At 52.2% G+C, this 19,852-nt stretch overlaps 1 protein-coding gene across 2 annotated transcripts in view; it reads right to left on the bottom strand.

The window, feature by feature from the left end:
* The window catches only part of LOC144173118 (transformation/transcription domain-associated protein-like), a 141,123-nt gene that overhangs the window by 47,182 nt on the left and 74,089 nt on the right, over nucleotides 1-19,852 (bottom strand). For both annotated transcript variants that reach the window (XM_077701631.1, XM_077701632.1), the window contains exons 16-29: nucleotides 19,091-19,338; nucleotides 16,745-16,798; nucleotides 15,935-15,973; nucleotides 15,168-15,264; nucleotides 14,973-15,067; nucleotides 12,190-12,355; nucleotides 10,278-10,893; nucleotides 9,751-9,851; nucleotides 9,486-9,679; nucleotides 6,984-7,276; nucleotides 5,195-5,588; nucleotides 3,073-4,110; nucleotides 216-1,163; nucleotides 5-133 (exon numbers count right to left, since the gene is read on the bottom strand). In XM_077701631.1, the coding sequence (XP_077557757.1) occupies nucleotides 5-133; nucleotides 216-1,163; nucleotides 3,073-4,110; nucleotides 5,195-5,588; nucleotides 6,984-7,276; nucleotides 9,486-9,679; nucleotides 9,751-9,851; nucleotides 10,278-10,893; nucleotides 12,190-12,355; nucleotides 14,973-15,067; nucleotides 15,168-15,264; nucleotides 15,935-15,973; nucleotides 16,745-16,798; nucleotides 19,091-19,338 (4,412 nt within the window). The remainder of the gene's footprint in view (nucleotides 1-4; nucleotides 134-215; nucleotides 1,164-3,072; nucleotides 4,111-5,194; nucleotides 5,589-6,983; nucleotides 7,277-9,485; nucleotides 9,680-9,750; nucleotides 9,852-10,277; nucleotides 10,894-12,189; nucleotides 12,356-14,972; nucleotides 15,068-15,167; nucleotides 15,265-15,934; nucleotides 15,974-16,744; nucleotides 16,799-19,090; nucleotides 19,339-19,852) is intronic.

Here is a 19,852-nt window from a genome sequence, read left to right as displayed (position 1 = left end):
CCACCTGGCAGGCCATGCGCAGCAGGAAGTTGACCAGGGCGTCTGCGTGGTGCTTCTCAATGGGCCGGTCGGGGCGTGGTGGCGGGGCTGCCTGCCGTGCCCGTCCGCTCTGGTCCATCAGGCGGCGGCTCTCCTGCACGGCAAGATGGGGCGTGAGCGAATGAGTGAAGAAGAGTGGAGGAGGAAGAGAAGCGGGAATCACAGCATCATCCCACCTCAGAGGCCTGGTGCTCCTCGCGGTGCCGCTGCATCTCCCAGCGGATGACCACCTCGGCCAGGTCGACGGCGAGCTTCTTGTGCTCGATGTTGGCGTTGGGCGTGAAGCCGAGGCGCTGCACCGAGCTCACCATGTGCTGCACCAGGTGGTGGCGCACGGGGTAGTAGACGCGGTAGTGGCGGTACAGCAGCTGCAGCATGTGCACCAGCTGCGCCAGCGTGTGGCCCTCCTCGACGATGATCTTCTTGGTCCAGTGGGTGAGCATGGTGTTGCCGTCCTCCATGCGGGCGGGCATGGCCGGCGTCAGGATCTCCAGGGCCTGGCGCACCACCGAGCGGGCCTCCACCGCGTGCGCCTTGAGCAGGCTGTGGAACACCTGCAGCACGATGCGCTTGTGGATGGCGAACTTGGCGATGATGTGCGCCAGCAGCAGGTGGCCGTGGTACTTGGTGGCCGGGTCCACGCAGTTCTTGCCCAGCAGGCAGGGCCAGGCGAAGGTCATGAGGCGGCGCAGCTTGATGCCCTGCCGCTTGTTGGCCGCGTCGTGGATGTGCGGCGAGGCCTGCTCCACCAGCAGGCAGGAGAACTGCAGCAGCAGGATGCGCACGGCGTCCGAGGTGCCGAAGGGGTTCTCGGGGTCGATGACGCGGTTGATGAACACCGAGATGACGTTGTCGGGCGAGTCGCGCTCGGGCTGCGGGGGACCCCCGATGAGGGCCTCGCCCTGGCCGCGCTCGAAGGCAGCCGCGAAGGCCGGGATGAGCAGCTGCTGCAGCACCTTGGCCAGCAGCGGCTGCGGGAAGGTGCCCCCAGCAAAGGCCTCCACGAAGCGGAAGAAGGCGGCCCGCTTCCACTCCACCGTCTGGCCACGGGCCGCCCACGAGTCCAGGAACTCTCGCAGGAAGCCAAAGTCCGGCAGGAAGCGCCCCGTGAACGCCCGCAGCAGCTGCACGAACAGCGTATTGCCACGGGATTTACATCACTGACCGGCACGCGCTCTTCCCAACCTTCGCTGCTATCACTCCTGCCACTTAGAAAAACCCCCAACGGGGGGGCTTCATAGCCTTCTACTATGAAAAGATTCAATAAATCCCCTTAATCACTTCCCACACACACCTACCCCGTGATAGATGTCACACGGGCCAGCGCAACAGTGGGGATATCCTCTCCCGCTTCCCCCGCCACCCACTGCTCCTTCTCACCCAAGAGCCTTATACATCACACCATTTTAAGCATAGTGCTTCACCCAGGGGAAATACTGGTTGTTTGTCCATGTTGACGCCAGCACAAGCGGACAGAACCATTAGCCCCAAGGTCAGACACAAAGGCTTCGCCTCTCTGAGGCCTCCCTCACTGACTGCCCCGCGTAGCCTAGTGGGGAGGATAAGACCCACACATTTGCACATGTCGACGGTAGTCAAGGTACTCTGAAGAGCTTGTTCTTGGTCTCCAATATCTCGGAAGTGTTGACCAGCGACATCGTCCGCACAGATCAGGTATTTCACGTCTCTCAAAACACCTGCAATCCAAGCAAGCAGGAGAAGTGCCAGGTTGAATAATATTGGTGCCAGGACGGAGCCTTGTGGTACCCCGCGACATGTAGAAAAGGAGCCTGCTGCCTGTTCTGAGATTCACACTGAAAATGTCCAGTGCGTTAAGAAAGAGTCAATAAAAGACACCATCGGCAACGGGCCCCTACGACAGTGAGAATAGTTTGATAGCTTACATTGTCGTATGCGTTTTTCACATCTAGGGCAAGAATAGAGTGAATACGAGAAGTGTGTCCTCCTGTGAGCACAGATGTAAAGAATGCTTCCAGGCCATCTTCTGTGCCGAAATGGGGACTAAAGCCTATTTGAGCAAAATGATACAAGCCCATGCCCTCAAGCCACCATGTGAGCTTTGTTGCTAGCATACGCTCAGCCAACTTGCATAGGTTACAGGTCAGCGCGATTGGCCACAGACTGCTGATCTTCAGCTATGATCAGCAGGAATCGAGCCAAGAGCAAGTGCATGTAACAGTGGGCTATGAAAACGAAGACAACCAGCGAGGCAGACCAGCTGCTCCAGTCCCAGCAATTTGACATTTTGGCCCCACGTGTCAGTTACGGATGTCTCAGGGTAAGTAATCAAGCATTGTGCACACATAACGCCAAGCTTGAAGCCCACATGACTGGTGAACAAGCACCTGTAGACTACGCTTCAGTCACCAAGTACAAAAACACAGTGAACAGCACACTGGTATTATCTGACGCGCTAAACCATCTTCGATGCTCCAGACTGCTCCTCCACAGGATGACACCAGTGGAGACAGAAGAGCTACGATTTCTACTGGTCAGGCCATAACAACGAACCGCGAGTTTGGAGCATGTATTCCCAAAATAGAACTACTGCGTTAACTTCTGCGTTATGACACAGCGATAACGCGACAACATTTTTCGGACTTGTTTCAGCGTTCTGTTCATAAGAGGCCCCGGTTGTCTAAAATTGACTGTTTTGATTACTTGGTTTCGGTTCTTGACTGAGCTGCTGCTGAAGCTGCTGTGGATACTCAAGCTGCATAGTCCTGCTACCAACACACCCTAAATAGCCTCAAGCATTGTCTTGGCAGCACGAAAGCGATTAAGCAGAAGCACTTGAAAAACCTGAGGGTGCTCAGGCATGTTGACTCATCTGGTGTGAAAATGTTTCCTGTGGCACAGCCCCTGCCACACTACTATTTGATCGAATATTTGCACAACCTTGAACATGCCATCAAAACTTCATTTAGATATCACTAGGGGCAAACAGGTGCAGGCTCATTTTGTTAACTGCTCGTGCAACTCTCCGGCCAGGGAGCGGCCAGTGGGGCCCACCTGGAAGAGCAGCTCAATCTCGTGCGGCCGCTGGCGCACCACGCCCAGCAGGCAGCGGCAGAGCAGCTTGGGCTCGCGCCACTGGGCGAGGCCACCGCCGCCCGACTGGAAGGCGTCCGACACCCACACGGCGCGCAGCCGGGCCACCAGGGCGGGCCGCTCGGCCAGGAACTGGGGCTCCTTGCGCGCCACGGCGGCCACCAGGCGCACGGCCAGGCGCTGCAGCGGCTCGGGGCCCTCGTCGAGCAGCTGCGCGAGCCGCTCGCCCAGGGCGGGGCTGCGCTCCAGGGCGGCCCGGAAGGGCTCGCCCTCGCGCAGCAGCTGCTCCACAAAGCGGTTCAGCTGCTCGTCCTGCACCTGCGGCTCGGCCAGCAGCAGCTCCAGAGCGGTGGCCGGGTGGCGCTCGAGGAAGCGGCGCAGCGGCGCCTGGAAGGGGCTGCCGGCCTCCACCATGAGCTGCTGCTCGTGGCGCAGCACCAGCGTCACCAGGGGCTTGACGAAGGCCGGCCCCGCGGCGGGGATCTGCGGGAAGATGGCGATGATGGCGGCGCACTGGCGCACCTCGGTGGAGGCGCCGGCCGCCCGCTGGTGCTGCTGCTGCGGGGGCGGCGTGCGGGCGGCCACCTCGAGCCAGCAGCCGAGGTGCTGCAGCAGCTGGTCGCACAGCTTCTCGTTGAAGGTGTGTGGGAAGAGCTGGGTGAGGTAGCTGAGACGCTGGATGACGCTGAGCGAGAGCTGCCGGAAGTCGCCCAGCAGCATGAGCAGCGAGCGGATGGCCTTGTGCACCATGTCCATGTCGATGGTGCAGGCGGCCACGAAGTCGGCCATGCAGCGGAAGGCCGCCTCCTGCAGCTCGGGGTCGCGGGCGTTGAGCGCCCGGTACAGCACGTGGAAGACGCGCTCGCGGCACGGCAGGTAGTGGCACGTGGCCAGCGCCCGCAGGGCTGCCTTGCGCAGGGCCGTCAGGGCCGCGGGGCTGCAGCCCTTGTAGCAGGGCAGCTTCAGCAGCGACTGGTCCTCCGCCTCGCACATGCTCACCTGCACACACATTGCCCAACGAAGTCGCAAACCATGCCGACACTCACGAGGAATTGTGTGCTCACTCATTAAGACTCGCTCTTTACGGGGAAAAAAATTCAGTAACTTCCATCCTACTTTGAAGAAGGATGACCACCAAAGCTGGGCACAGTCCAAGGAGTTTGCGAAGCAGAACCCATTCGCTTATAAGCTGTGATTGAGCATATACTTCCTAGCTAATTTTACTGAATGAAACTTGGAAGGAGTAGAGTTCTACCGCAGCGGAAAAGCATGGGGTGGCTTATTTCCCTCCCGCATCAAAGGAATCTTACCCTCTGTGTAATACCAACCCAAACCACTCGACCACAGCTTGCACCGGGGCTGTGAAACATCCACATAGAAATCTCCCTCTGCGCACTCACACCAGCTAGGCGGCTGCAACGGAGGCAGGTGGCAGTCCCGCCCAATAATGCGCACCCAGGAATGGGAGAGTAATGCCTGTGCTACACAACAACGTTTAATTGACTTTCAATTGACAGCACTTTTAGTTAACAGTGCAGCTTATAGATGGTTAAGAAGTCACTCAAGGCCAAAGAAACAGCTAAGTAGCACACATGTGATACTTTTGAAGGTGCTCATCAAGTTATTCAGGTGCACTTGGAGCTCGACTTTCGGTGTGATGTTTTTCTTTCCTTGCCCCCTCGGAGGCTGGGTGCGAGTAGGTAGCGAGCGCCGGGTGGCCGTCCAGCGTGACGTTTAGGCCACGTCTTTTTGCCGGACAATAAAGATGTTGTTTCTCTCTCTCTCTCTTTCCTTGCCCAATGATGAATGCAAACGGCTGCCAAAGAAATGGTCCAAATGCCTTTAAAACGGCCAAGTACCATAGATATGAGACTTCCAAAGGAAGTGCTCAAGTGGTTCGGGCTCACTTGGAGCCAGACTTTTTTGTGAAATGTTTTTCTTTTGCGAGGCTGGTGCCAGTGAGCACCAATAGAGGACGCTACGTGATGACGACACCATCATCACCATTGGGACTGAGGGAGGAACGAAGAGAATACAGGGTCAGTCGATGGGACGTGTCCGCATCGGCCGAGTCTGCACCCACCAGCTCGGTGAAGAACGTCTTGTGCTCAGGCACGCTGACGTCCAGGGCGAACAGGCGCGGCTGCAGGCTGGTGCAGAAGGTGTTGCCCTCCATGAGGCCGATCTGGGCGTTGAGGGGCTGGTGGCGCAGCAGGTGCTTCTTGGGGGGCACCATGTCGGCCAGCACCTCGCGGTGGGGCTCCATCAGGGCGGCCACCGACTGGCCCGACACGCGCGCCAGCTGCTCCAGCGAGCGCATGGCCTGCTGCCGCACGCAGCTGTTGGGCGAGGTCACCTGCCGCACCAGCTCCAGCGAGACCTCGTGCAGCGACTTGCGCTGCGCCTCCCGCAGCTCCTCGCCCGCGTCCGCGCCCAGCGGGGACCCGCACGCCACCAGCATCTTCTCCAGGTGCGCCCTGCGTGAGCACAGTCGTCACACCTCTCACCCCTGGCGGCAACCCTATTGGCTACCGCATTTTCGCGTGTATAACCCACACCAAAAATGCGAAAATTTCAGTGGCAAAGTAGGGGCGCAGATAATATGCAGGGTTTTTACTTTAGTGCAGCTTCACGGCAATGCACGCTGTGCCAAGAAGATGACCTCGTGTACAACAGTGAGGACTGTGGCTCAAGTGATAGCTCTAGCGAGAACAGGGACACAAAGTGAATTGTGACTTTCACCTTGCCGTCAGTGTATTCTACTTGCTATATATATGCTTTTTCTGCCTGCATAGTATGTGATGTGTTGCTCGAGCAGTAGCTTTGGTGCAGCCTTTTCTGTATCCTGGGCAATACGCGAGGATTTGTTTCTTTACTTTTCTGGCAGGCTGAAAGTGGGTGTGCGAATTATATGCAGGGGAGGGTTATACGCGTGAAAATACGGTACAACTAGCGGCCTACTGTCAAGCTCATTTCCTTCCAATCCACCCCTTAACAAAAGTGCTAGTTTGGGCCTGTCACTATGAAGCAAGGGAACCCACACAGGGTGCGAACTTCCAAGAGTTATGTTACGAGAACGTTTCCAACGTAAAATTCATAAAAATCTGTAAGCACGCACAATCTGACGTGTGCTCACACACACTCGATCACTTGATATCCGACACAGGAAATCAAGCCGCTTCCTCAATGTGCTGCATAAGCAGTGCTGACACAATGGTCCTCTGCGTTGCCTTAATGACCGTCTCAGGGAGCACAGCAGCAATGTAAAGAACGGATCAAGAGGATGCCTATGGTGATACAGTGCAAGAAATGTGCTTGCAGATCTCTGTGCAATAAGTGCACAATTGTGGACAAACACAAAAAAAAATCAACTCATGCGTGAGGTAGCAGAGGCCCAGGTGGAATACGTCAGCACCGCTTCTGCAGCAACATCAAAGAAAGAGCTTGGTTTTCTGTGTTGGATATCACGCGCTTGAGTGTGTGTGAGCACGTGCATCAGATTTTACAAGTATGTTATGGGAAACCTCCTCGTGATAAATCTGTTGGAAGTTAGAGGCATTTCTTTACCTGAACTGGTGCAGATGAGTGCACTGTCATGCAGACCAGCACATAGTGCTACTGGAGCTATAATTTAGTGGAAAAAAAAAAAGGAACATACACTGCACTTTTGCATCAGCACAGACAGTGCAAGTAAAAGCATGGCTCTGTTCCCTCACTTCGTTTTTGCCTGTGTCGGCGTTGCAAAATATTTTCCACCCTTCAAAGTAACGCAGTGCCAGTAATGAGAGAAAAGAAGTGGCACACATTGCACAAACCAATAAAATAAGCGACGGGCTGGGAGTGAGGATAAGAAGAGGAAGGTGGGGACGCACTTGGCCTGGTCGACGGCCCCGTTGGAGACCTCGCCCGTGAGGTCCATCATGACGAAGAGCAGGGCGCGCAGGAAGACGTACTGGTGGGCCAGCACCCAGCGCAGGGGCAGCCGCTCCACCATGCACTTGATGGCGAAGCAGCCGCCCGACTTGGCGTACCAGGCCCGCTCGTAGCACAGCGCCACCAGCCGCTCCTGCAGGTACTCCACGAAGGGAAGCTGGCAGGCCCGCTCGCGCGACCGCACCACCGTCGCCGTGTTCTCCACAATCAGCAGCAGCGCCAGCTGGCCCACCTGCGCATATTAGGGGGAACCATCGGGTCAGTTGGGTCAACAATAATGGCGTGGGAAGAGGACTTGCCCACCTTTCGAAAGAGCTCCCAACCTGCAACAGCCCAACTAGGATTTGGAGCAGTATTTGGAGCAGGAAAGTGTTGGTTTTGGAGCAGAAAAATCCAAATTTGGAGCGGCTTACGGGAAATAAGCACCTCCATTTTGGAGCACTTCAATGCAAAAGATGCACAAAAAAATTTTACGTCAGTGCAGATCCGCTTCAGTTTCGGTGGACAAGGCACTGCAAAAGTGGCCAATGAATTCTGCAGAAAGCCAGAGTGGTGTATCTGTGCCAACCTGCAAAGCAGGTTCATGAAACTGCTTTTAAAGTATATACAATATCAAAGAAAGAAAGAAAAAAGGAATTGTATAAAAACTGCAAACGATACTTTTATTTGTACTCAAAAGTGCCCTTATAAATCACCAGCCCTACCATAATTGCATACCAAATAGCCACCCGAGCAGCATATGGCTACACTAGACACAAAAAAGATGAAACTATTCTTCAATACCACTGGAAGCTAACTAGCAGCAGATACAACTACTGCAGACATCATTGCAGACACTGAATGGCTGCTCTGCAGGCCATTCAGACCTGCACGGTTAACCCCCGATGGCCGATCAGTTGCCGGACGACACAGGGCACACTACCGAGCCCAACTACCGTATCTGCACAATTCTTACGCACACCTTTTTTTTTTTTTAGACGGTAGTCTTTCTTGGACTACTTGAACACAAAAATTTTGGTCTGTCTGTCTGTATGTCTGTCCGTCCGTCTGTCACTCAATTCAGCCAGCTGGCCAAAGTGAGACGTTATCTGCGCAATAGTCTTATATACCCACAGCCAAATCTAAACGTCTAAGTATGACATCTTTGCCTTTGGCATTTTACAGTTCACCAAGCTATAGAAGTGCCTGCTCAAGGCTTCTTGATCGCCTGCTAGTTTTGTGCAATGTGTCGCCTACTAAGCTCATGCTGTCACTGCCAGGGCACTTGCTATGTGCCGCCGTAGCAGCTCGTTTGCATGGGAAAATGATTCGCACCCGCTCCACTCGCAACCATGGGCACATATACGGCAAGCAGCTTTCGTTACTGCAACCAGTAACGGTGCACTTGGCTGTCACGTCAACAAATGTTTATGTTGTCGCCTATGAGATGCGCGCAGTATGTTTACAGCAGCACCAAGAGCACTATGCCACAGACGCTTCTGAGCAGATAGCTGAAGATGCTTATCGAGATTGGGTAGTTGGAGATAGATGTATTGGTGAGCTCGTTAGTGCCTGTTATCAAGTATTTGCCATTTTCCCATGCTCAGCAGTACAGGGGTGACCGCACTCATTCTGAATTCAAATCACTATTCGACCAGTCTCTGCGCTTTGCCATTTGTACGCAAAATGGGTACATATTAACGACATTTCATTCAAGCGAGCTCTGCTACTGCTAAAGAGGCAGTGCGTTGAACAGCACTCCACCACACAGTGTAGTGACGTCCAAAAGGAGAATGTTTTCATCGGATACACCGGTGGCCCGTCAAGCACTTTCCTGCACTGGAGTCCCTTCATGCACTTTGGAGTGACCAGTTTCGGCATAGGTACAGTGAACTAAAAGAGGCAAAGGCGGCATACATGGAGGAAAGAAAGCTTTTCTTCCCTCCATAGCGTTGTCTGCGTGACTGGATTGTACTGGCTGACGTACGGGCGTCAGGTTGACAACGCATCCTTTAGTCTTCGTTGAAGTTAGCGAAACAAATTTTGCACCTAGCCCGGCCTCTTGGTGCAGCGTGGCGCAATTTAAACGAATTTCATGATCTTGGCGCAGCTCGGCTCAAAAATATGAAACTGTACTGAAATGGCACAACTAACACAGCTGTTGCACCCCTGCTCAAGCCACAGAGGGGCCATCTATGTGAGTTGAATTGTGCATCGAGATCGCTGTCACAGAAGTGACATAGAAAGGGAGCCATACAGCCCGTTGCCCAATCATTGCACTGGTCACGAGACGACTCCCCCGAAACTGAGCTTGCTAGCTCCCCCGTGCCTGTGCAGCCCTGCTTTGTTCTTTCGTCCATTCATTATCACCCTCAACACACTCCCCCTGCCGACATCAGGCCAAGGTAAGGCCGTGAACCGGCCAATTTCCTCTTCCCCCCTTGGTGTTGAGCGACACGTGCCTTGCAGAGCTCCTTCTCCTCGTGGGCCATGATGGCGGCGATGGCGTCCACCAGCACCCCGGGGTCCAGGCCCTGGGTTGGGGGCCTCCGCAGGGGCCCCGCTTGCTGGGCCACTGCCACCAGCGTGTACTGGTGCACCACCGACACCAGGAAGGGCAGCACCTCGCTGTGCAGCTCCTTGATGGCCGCCGACGCTGTATAAGGAAGGGGAGGATCAGAAGGCACAACAAGGGACGGGGGGGCAGAGGAGGAGGAGGAGGCTCACCAAACATGCCGGTGAGGGCCATCCGGTGGATGTTGCGCGTCTCTGCATCAGGGCACTTGTATGGGCAGCTCTGCACCTGTGCTATCTCGCCCGTGGCAAAGCTGCAATGGGAAGATAGGGGGGGAGATGTTTGTGCCTTGCAAGAGAGAAGTATGACCGGGCCAGCTTTTATCCCCTGACAGGAGCCACAAAGATGGTGCTAAACAAAACGAAACCTCCCACCGTCAAGTTGGGAAACATTTCGGCCACCCCCGTAACGGACGGCTGCATTCAACCTGGCCCATTACAGCCCAATCAAGGGCCAATGCCAGCGTAGACATGTTGGGCATCCTCGATTTACCAGACGTGGACGATCCGCGGGCAGTCCGAGGACTGTGTTTGGACTGGGAGTCCCGTACGAATACATGGGAAAATCGAGCGCCGGATCACGTCTCGGGCAGTCCGCGGACGATCCGGGACTGATAATCGAGGACGCCCATTGGCAACAGACATCCCCCTTCCCGTACGAGAAGGGGAGCGGGGCCCACCTGGGGTGCGAGAAGAGCTGCAGCAGGGAGTGGCGGTCGTCGTCCAGCTGCAGGTTGGCCACCAGGAAGCCGCGGATGATCTCCCAGCACTGGCGGCGGTAGAAGACGTCCGTGCCGCTCACCTTGAGGGCGTTGAAGGCCGTCTCGACCAGGCGGTCCACGGGCAGCGCCACGGGGCTCTTGTGGTCCTGGAAGTGGACCGTGATGCAGGGCCCCGCCTGGGCGTCCCCCCGGTCGCAGTGGTCCAGCCGCTGGGGCTCCATGAGCATCTTGCGGTTGCCGCCGCCGAACTTGCCCAGCACGCGGAAGGCCACCTGGGCGATGCTGTCGGTGGGGTTGCGCAGGGTGCGCCACAGGGCCTGCATCAGCTCGGCGCGCACGGGCTGGATGTGCTCGTACAGGAAGTCCGGCTGCAGGTTGTCCACGCACAGCTCCAGGGTGCGCAGGCCCTGGCTGATGAGCGTCTGCGAGCCGTTCAGCGCCGACACCAGCGGGTCCATCAGCATGGGCAGGTAGGGCAGCAGCGAGCTCAGCCGCACGGGCACCGTCAGGCACAGCTCCACAAACAGGTCCTTCATGTGCTGCTTGTGCAGGCCGCTCTGCAGGCCGTTCAGACCTGCACGGTTCCCCCCCAGTGGCCGATCAGTTGCCGTACGACACAGGGCGCACTAGCGAGCCCAACTACCGTGTCTGCACGATTCTAACACGCACCTTTTTTTAAACACGACAGTCATTCTTGAGCTGCTTGAACAGAAAAATTTTTGTCTGTCTGTCTGTATGTCTGTCTGTCCAACTGTCACTCGATTCAGCCAGCTGGCCAAACTGAGACGTTATCTGCACAACAGTCTTATATACTCACAGCCACATCTAAACGTCCAAGTCCGTTGTTAATATTCCTACTTGTCAACATTGTTGAACAAGAACAAGACATTGCACAAATATAAGGCAGAAAATCAATAGATGAGTGATATTTGCAGTGTTCCTTTATTAAAAAGTTTACAGATGCATTCTTTTTGCAATAGCAAATAAAATACTACATCAACTGCAGAAAACTATCACCTGCTGTTGCCCGCGCTACCTGGTGGAATCCTAAAAATCAAACGGCAACAGCAATGAAAGGTTCCACTAGATAGGTTCCGCGTTCCGCTTAAAAAGCTCATGGAGTGGGGCAACGTGGTTCTATAAACGTTGTAGTCGGGTGCCTCGATTCACGCGCGTCTCCGCTGTACGGCAGTTCTCACACCGAGGCACCCGACTGACAGCAGCAGAATGCAGTAAATTTAAATTGACTGAGCAAACGTCTAGCATGTTACCTTGGAAAGAACGAGACGGGAGAGGAACAGCAGGAGTGGTGAGCGGGAAAGAGAAGGGATGCATTTACTTGCCAGGGCGCCAGTCGACTATCGTCTTGTGTTGACATTTGCAACGAAAGCAGCAGATACGCGGCCAATTTTTTTTTTGCTACAAATAGCAAAAGAAGCTGAATATGTGGCTTTCACAAAAATGATGCTTTGGCCATTTTTCTGAAGTTTAAAGCTGCATCCCCCCTTAATTTAAGTATGTTCTTAGCCCACCTGTCACGTGAGCCCGTCTACTAGGCCGGCATTGACCCATGCCCCCGATAATACGAACCCCAGATCATACGACACGTTTGCACAGCCCCTTGAAAGTCATGTTATCGGGGTTTCACTGTATATCCAGTTTCGCCTGTATGGCAAATTATCAGCATATTGAGCTACTTCGCGATCTCTTTGGAGCTGAATATATTCGCTTTTGACGGCATTTACAGCTCTCTTCAGCCCCTCCCTCTGAAATTCAGGCATAATACTACAACCCTAAACACACAACTCTGTGCAAGCTGAGCCCAGCATTGCTCGGGAAGGAGGAGGAGGAGGAGGGGGTGGCAGCCTACCCTGCAGCAGGGTGGGCAGCAGGGGCAGGAACTCCTGGTACAGCAGGTCGTGGCTGCCCCCTCCGATGGAGCGGAACAGGGCCCGCAGCAGCAGGAAGTAGTTGTACGGCTCCTTGGCGCTCAGCGCCAGCTCCATCGACCGGTTCACGATGCGGTGCAGGTGGGGCTGCACCAGGGGGGGCACCGTGAGGGGAGCACTGCCTACACCCACACACACGCACACTACACTGCGCGTGGACCAAAAAAAGTTCCCCGGTTCCGTGCCAGCAATGGGCGTACCATCAGTAGCCTTCACCCAATGTGAGCCCATTTCGGTCCCTTCCTAAACTGAACACTGTGAATCAATTTTGCCGGAGTGCATGCCCTCGTAGAAACAGATCTCTCCTGTCCTTTATGCCCACAAAACCGCACATCCTTTACACACGGCACTTTCAATACCGCTGCCACAGACACACACACACACACAGAGGCGAAAAGAAGAATGCTCAAACCACAGCAATCTTAAAACTTCAACGCTAAAAAAGAACATTCAGTAAAAAAGAATGTGCACACAATACGAAGCACAAATTATGCCGCACGCTTTAGAGTAATTTGATTTCACACTTAAATACCTAGAAAACAGATTCTTAAAGGAGCACCGACACGAAATTTTTGTGTTACATTTTGTTCAATGCTATGGGTGCCCAACAGCCCAATAATCATAAAATGGCACATTAGATGGTCAACCAAAGTGTAAATAATTATTTATAGCCTCGTTTACTCGCGTCAGTTTCAGTTTTGATAAAACAAGCACTGAGGCAGCTGCCATGACAGGATGGCACTCTTGACGTCACTCTTCTCGCCCCATGGCCGCTCTGGACGTGCATGCTAGAGCGAGCAAGCACGTCCAGACCAGCTGTGGTTGCACGCGCCTGAGCAGCGCAGAGTTTTCCCTTGGCTATGTCACGGGAGCCCTGATGTCGGCAGTCAGGGACGAGGCACGAAACAAGGCGCAACGCGTTAAGCTGACGGCAATGTCGAAAGGGTATTTGTTCTAAGCTTTCTCGTGTGTGCAAAGAATAAAATTATTTAAAATATTGTCATGAAGCCAAAGATGACGCAGTTGTCTTCAGGGAAAACAAGTTTATTGGAGCGAACTTGTGCTCCCCTAACAACTCAAAGAATACACAGGCGGCGAAGCAGCAGTCAACAAAGTGACGTGCGAAGGCGAGCGTCGACGATCCGAATGCCGCGGCATTTGCTCTGCGGGAATTTATCACATGGCGCGAGGGTTTCTCGAATAGTCGAAGTGTATCCAGGACACTGCAGATCAACGAAGATTATTCTAGGCTGTTCATGTTAGTTCGGAAGTTTGTCCCTATCAGAAGAGATAACACATGCGGCACAGAAAGAAGGAACGGAACACTCGCCTCCCTTGGCCCACAAACACCGATAACACAGACCAGCGCAGCCGGGCGGCAAAAGCAAAACACAAATAAACAAACCCAATGCATGGTTCGCGACAATATGTTACACTGAACAGTTAATGTTGAAACATTCTGGGAGATACCTCCATATACAAAGAAAGTTTTTTACATAGCTATCTCAGATTTGAAATTTCGTGTCAGTACTCCTTTCAATATCCACATTACTCTAAAGTTGTTTTCGCACAGGCCAGGCACATACTACAGCTACCATAGTATCTATCATAAAGGCTGGCACCACATGTGTCAAAATTACTGGATACACACACTCAGTTGACGCAACGCTTATTTATGACGATTGTGACACAACACAATGAAACCACAAATCTAAATCATGCTCCCCCCCCCTTTTTTTTTTCCAACAGACAAAGTGCTTCCCTGTGCCTATAGACTCTTCTAAGTCAACCAGCATTTTTCAAGTCTAAACACTGCCACAAAGCATGGTCACCACTATGTATGATTAGTAGAAACCAACATAGATTACGTTGCGATTTGCTTGTCTGCAAAAGATAGAAGTGGCCAGAGACTTCATGCCTCCAATGGACATATAATATATGCTGGGTATGGCATATCTGCACAACAGCATATGTCACAATGCACAGTTTTTGAGGAGTGTCAGTGTAATGAGAGAGTTTTTCCTTAAAACCATCCTTTCCTGCCCGTTTTCTCCCAAGGCACTATCACACATCAAAGAGGAATGATGTTCCACTGTGTCTCCTCAGCCTCAAATAAATATGAGAGTGGGCAGCGAAATTAGGAGTGCTGTGCTAACCTCTAGCAACAAACTATACATGCAAGTGCATGCAGCTATGCAAAAATGGAGGACAAGAACAATCGATTGCAGCCACAGTTATATTGTTCCGTAACGGTCGAGAAGAACTCCTAGAATGTCCACCAGCTGCTGTTTCCCCACTAATGGCCTCATCTCTTCACTCTTGCACTCCTCGAGCCTTCCGTCTTATTCTGGATCGCTAAATGCTAAGATGAATGCATGTCTGCCCGACGACTGTGTCTCATGAAGGAAAAGGTAACGACGTGCACAGGGACTATGCTTAACTTCTGCGGCCCGCACTCAAGTCACAAGAGTCATCCACATCCGAGTTGATCCATTTGACGTGCACAGCCCATGCCAGTCTCACTCAAAGGCAAACAACTCCCCACAAACAGGGGTAAGCACAACATGCTTCTTGAAGGGTCAGCATTCAACCGTACAAAAAAGAAAAAGAAAAAGAGAATGCCACTTGCTTTACAGGTGCAAAACATGGCCTGACGAACGACCCGTTCCCAGTTGCACCCCAGTGGGTGTTTTCTGGCACCCACCTTGAGCATGAGCTCGTTCTCGGCGGCAAACAGGGACACGGAGCCGAAGACGAGCTTGAACAGCTTCAGGTACAGGTTGGACTTGTCCGGGTTGGCTGCATCAGCGCAGAGAGAGAGGGAAATGGGGGGGACAAGGTTGAGCAACCCATCCACCGTGGTGCCACCCGGTGCTCCTCCTCCTCCCCCTAATCGTACCTCCCATCTCCTCCATGCGCTCCAGCAGGTACTCCACCAGGATGGTGGCGAAGATGGGCGACGTGGCACGGTTGGCCAGGAAGAAGTTGGCCACAATCTGCACACACCGCCGACACGCAGGCCGGGTCAGGAGAGGGCGCCGCTCACCAGAACGGCTCAATACGCACCAATTGCGAAACTCATTACAGGCTCTACATATCACAAAGCAGTCCACAGTTGTCCCCCCTGCCCCTGGGGGGGCAAACAAGGTAAGCATGGAGCAAGTAGACTTCCCGTATTAGCTTCACCAGAGTTGCGCGTCTCATTTCCACGACCTGTCTCACCACCGCGCGCTAACCTAAAGGACTATGCCCGCCACTGCAACTGGAAGAGCCACCCACATACGTGATGGGTGGCTTTCCCACACAACTTTGGAACTCAAGATGTTGGATGGATGCTCCCCTAGGGAAGATATATACAGGAACTCTAGGGGCATTGGATAGCCTGCCAACTGTCAAGAGAAAGTTACAAAAGAATTCAAGCGCATGCAGCTGCTGCTGTAGGTCATAAAGGGAAAAAAACGTTGAAATGTAAGTAAACATTGTCTAATTCAATGTTTCATCATTTAAAAATTCGAGTTTATTTTATTAGGTTGTGTCACTAAGCAAATATTTAGCCCACCAGGTGCCACACTGATACGCTTTCCCCTCCACTACAACGAATGGCTAAGATTTAAAAACTCTGCCGCTCCCGTCTCCACGTGACAGGACACGAGGCAAGCCACTCACCTGAAGTGCCGAGTTCTTGTTCAGCCGCTCGACCACATACTGCACACAAGAAGGAGGGAGAGGGAAAAAGCTTTGCTCAAGCATTCTCAAAGCGTGCTCAAAGTCGCTTTTGATAAACAACTTCAGGCCCCGTTAGGGCAAGCGAACCTTTGAGCCTCGAGCTAGCAAAGGGCAGCAGACAAGGAAACTTCTGTTCCTTCATTACTGTCATGGCACGCAAGTCGCATCTGATCGCCCTTTTCACTGGCATCACCGGCCGGAAGCTTCACATTTCACTCGAGTGTAGTTTTCTTAAAAACACGATTGTCCCATCAGCAACCGATCTCGTTGTCAACAGGCCTGTCCTTTCAAGTGCACAAAGACAGAGCACAATGTTGAATAGCAAGCCATTCAAACGTGTTGCCATGCTCATGGATAAGGCAGAGTAACCTCACTATACACATAAAACATTGAGGCACTCTGATTTAGCACGGATAGTCCACGGTAGTCCAAGGATTGATTCCCCACGCCATAAAAATTAATGTGAAAAACAAATGCCAGACTGCTTCTTGGGGAATGCACAGTGAGTCTGGGACTGGTAATGGCAAGGACCTCCCATCACGTGAACTGGCATTTTGTACTCATATGCGCTCATCACCTCGAAAACCACCTCGAAAGCTCCTTGCTTATAAGTAACAATAATGAGAGCAAAAACAAACTCTTCGTGGTTACAAAGGCTTTCAAAAATCCAAACATTGCCCACATGTTCCCAGCTAAGGCACAATCTAGCCACGCCAAGGCAAATGCGCCCCACGAGGTGTGTCCACCTACCTCAATGGTGGTGGAGAAGACCTCCCTGAAAGTGGCCTGGCTCATCATGGTGAACTGCAAGGGCATTCACACAAAGCGGGCTCAGGACAGTTCCCCACTGTGCCCATCAGCCCACACTGCTACCACACCAGCCTACTACTACCGTCAAAGAGCTTTGCCGTAAGCACAAAATCAGTCAACGAGTCAACAAAGAGCAAACAAAAAGCGAGTGCATGAGCAGAGTGCGGCGCTCTTGTCCCTCCCCCATTCGACGACATCCCTGGAAAGGGACGCGGCAGCTCATGCAGCAGCCCGAGCTCACATGTGCCGGGCGTCTGCTTCTTGGATTGCAGCCTGCACTTCCGTGAGCCCAAGACACAGAGTTATCCGCAAGAGGTTACCGCTTGGTGCAAAGAAGCTTTCTGGCTCTACGTCTCAAGATGTCTTGCAAGGACATGGTCATCCACAGGCAGCTCCAGATAAACATGTTTCCGCCTGGCATATCAATCATACACCCAACTCTACACACATACAACTGTAAATTCTGTCTAGAGCCATGCACTCTCTGTCACATAGTGTGGTGAAGAAGAAGAAGATGCTGGAGAGGAGGAGGAGGGGGAGGAGGAGGAGGAGATTTGAAATATCGAATTAGTTTTGTTGTGAGGTCATTAGTTTCCGAGATAATTAAAAATATTCCTTGACTGTTCTTGAGGACAATGAGGGAAAATCTATTCAGCAAAAAATTACCACAAAGGCATGAATAGATACCAAAAATTGTGGAGAAAGAAGTATGGGAAGCAGTCTTTTTGTTTTGCAATCGCATAAAAGTTTACATCAATTCAAACTTCTAGGTTTGAAGTACTCCTGCTAACCAATTAAAAAAAGTGCAGATTAAACAACTACTGAAACACAAAGTGCAAAATCTGCTTTCCTTATTGGATCGCTTAAACATTCAGCTTCACAGTGCAAAAAAAATCATCTTCCTAGCTTCACCACATGCTGGGATGTACCTCTTGAGAATTTCCTGTCACTCTGATACCACTTGTGGCAAAGAAGTGGGGAATTATTAATTTTTTTACATTATTTTTCTGTTGAAATTGGGCCACTATGGCTTTTATAAGTACGTCGTACTGTTCCAAGTACGAAATTTTCAGAAGAAAAACTGTGCAAATCAAGAGAAGAGTTAAACCTAAAAGAATGCTTTTTTTGGGGCAATTTTTCGGTCCCAAAAACCCATGTGCCCCCCTTAAAGTGAATGCAATGCTGTGCCTTTCTTTCACTGCCAACCACCATGACTCAACCTCCCTACCAGGAAGTGGATGCACTTTAATACCAGCTGCGATTCATGAACGTGTTTATGGCACCTGAGATGCCATTTCACAGGCTCCAATTTTGCTGCCCATCAGCATGCATCAGCAGCCCTGTCAGAACCGCCACGGCAGAGTGTTGCTACGACGAGTACACAACCTCGCTTTCACCCTGTACCCAGGCGCAGAATATCACAATACTGTGCCTATTTTAGTACGACTTCCTGCAAGCAGACGATCCGAAAAATGCCATCTTCCCCAGAATATGCAACACTCCTAAAGAAACCGAACTTCCACCCCAGAAAAGCCGAGGAAGCTGTCCACACTCCCTCACCGTCGACACTGCTTGACACCCACTCTCAGTGCTGAAAAGGACAGTGGTGCCACGGGTACCAGGCATCCCACACGAGACAATTTCCAGTCTCGGACTTACTGTGTCCGTGGGTAGCCCAAGAATTCTCCATGCTGTAGAAGTACACGTAAAAAAGAAATGCCCGCTTGTTTCTCACGAAGTCGCCCGTGAGTCTGAGACTGATTATCTAAGAGCCCCACTGACGGGTGTACGAGAAAAATGCCATCAACACAAACGTAGCCTTACGGTCGCATTGTGCCACTTCCAAGCCCTTCTCGGAAGCATTCGACCGACAGGGCATTCCCTACTTTTGGTGGTCATGGACAAAAAATCGACCTTCAGCCGCCAATAATGGCTGGCCACTCCGATGGCGAATTCCCTGCTTTGGCAACTTTGACAAAAAAGCTGCGTATAGTCCTTGTTGTAAAATATCTTCGAACCTCTCGTGGGATGTCATGTGGTTCAGATGAGTAATGCAATAAAGGGGAGATGAAGGATCGATATACATGCGTGTGTAGCACTTTTGTGCTCTTTGTAAGCTTGGTGGAACAAGACGCTCACAGTTAAGGATGCGTGGGTTTCAGTTTCTTTCTCTGTCACCACTAGACGCCGAAGTGCGGTTTTCCCACAGCCCTCACCTCGTATCCACTACTAGAACCTGCGAATGCAAATTTTTTTCGTTTCGGGAATCAGCGATGCAAAGCTCACCACTCCGCCGAAGTGGTCGAGCACCTCCTTCTCCTCCTTGGAGCGGACGGCCGACTGGATGGCGGCGCTGCGGGTGTGGGCGGCCCCCACGCCCCCGGCACCCCCGCCGGCCACCCCACCCGCTGCCCCCCCAGCACCCCCCACCGTGGGGGGCAGGGTGTACACGTCCAGGGCCTGCAGGGCGTACTTCACCAGCCGGATGAACACCAGCGTCTCCTTGGGCTGGAACTGCTTCTCCTCCAGAGGCCCTGCACGGGCAAGAGCGGAAAGTTTACGGCCCTTACCGTCAACAAAGAGGTACAGGTGCCGTCAAACGTAATTAAAACATGGTGTCGTAAATTTACAGGAATTCCTTTTTCCGGAAACTGTCTGGCTGCATTGGTGTGCGTTTAAGGGGGGAGGTGGGTCTTTAGACAATTTTTTTTATTATTAGTGCCAGCTAGATGAAAATTGGCAGTCTTAAGCAGTTTTTTACACTGATTTCAAATATGTAATTAGTTTTAACATAGCTTCATTTGTTCAAGAAATATAACACTTTGAAATTTATTTTTTGAGGCATTTCTTACGGTGGTTTAGAGCAATTTCGCTTTAGCAAACTCAATGATGATTTATACGGACTTAATGCCAAAGGTCTACTCTGAGGGGCTATGCTATTTTTATTCATTTCGAAAACTTTTGCAAAGCATGAAAGAGGTGAACATTTGATATCAACAATTCGTATAAAATTGCCTCATTTTTATTAATTTTTGCAAATAGGTAAAC

Source organism: Haemaphysalis longicornis, unplaced genomic scaffold (genome assembly GCF_048455015.1).
Source record: "Haemaphysalis longicornis isolate Haplotype H1 unplaced genomic scaffold, Haemaphysalis longicornis Haplotype H1 scaffold_29, whole genome shotgun sequence".
NCBI classification, from domain to species: domain Eukaryota; kingdom Metazoa; phylum Arthropoda; class Arachnida; order Ixodida; family Ixodidae; genus Haemaphysalis; species Haemaphysalis longicornis.
This window is presented reverse-complemented; position numbering and strand designations above follow the sequence as displayed.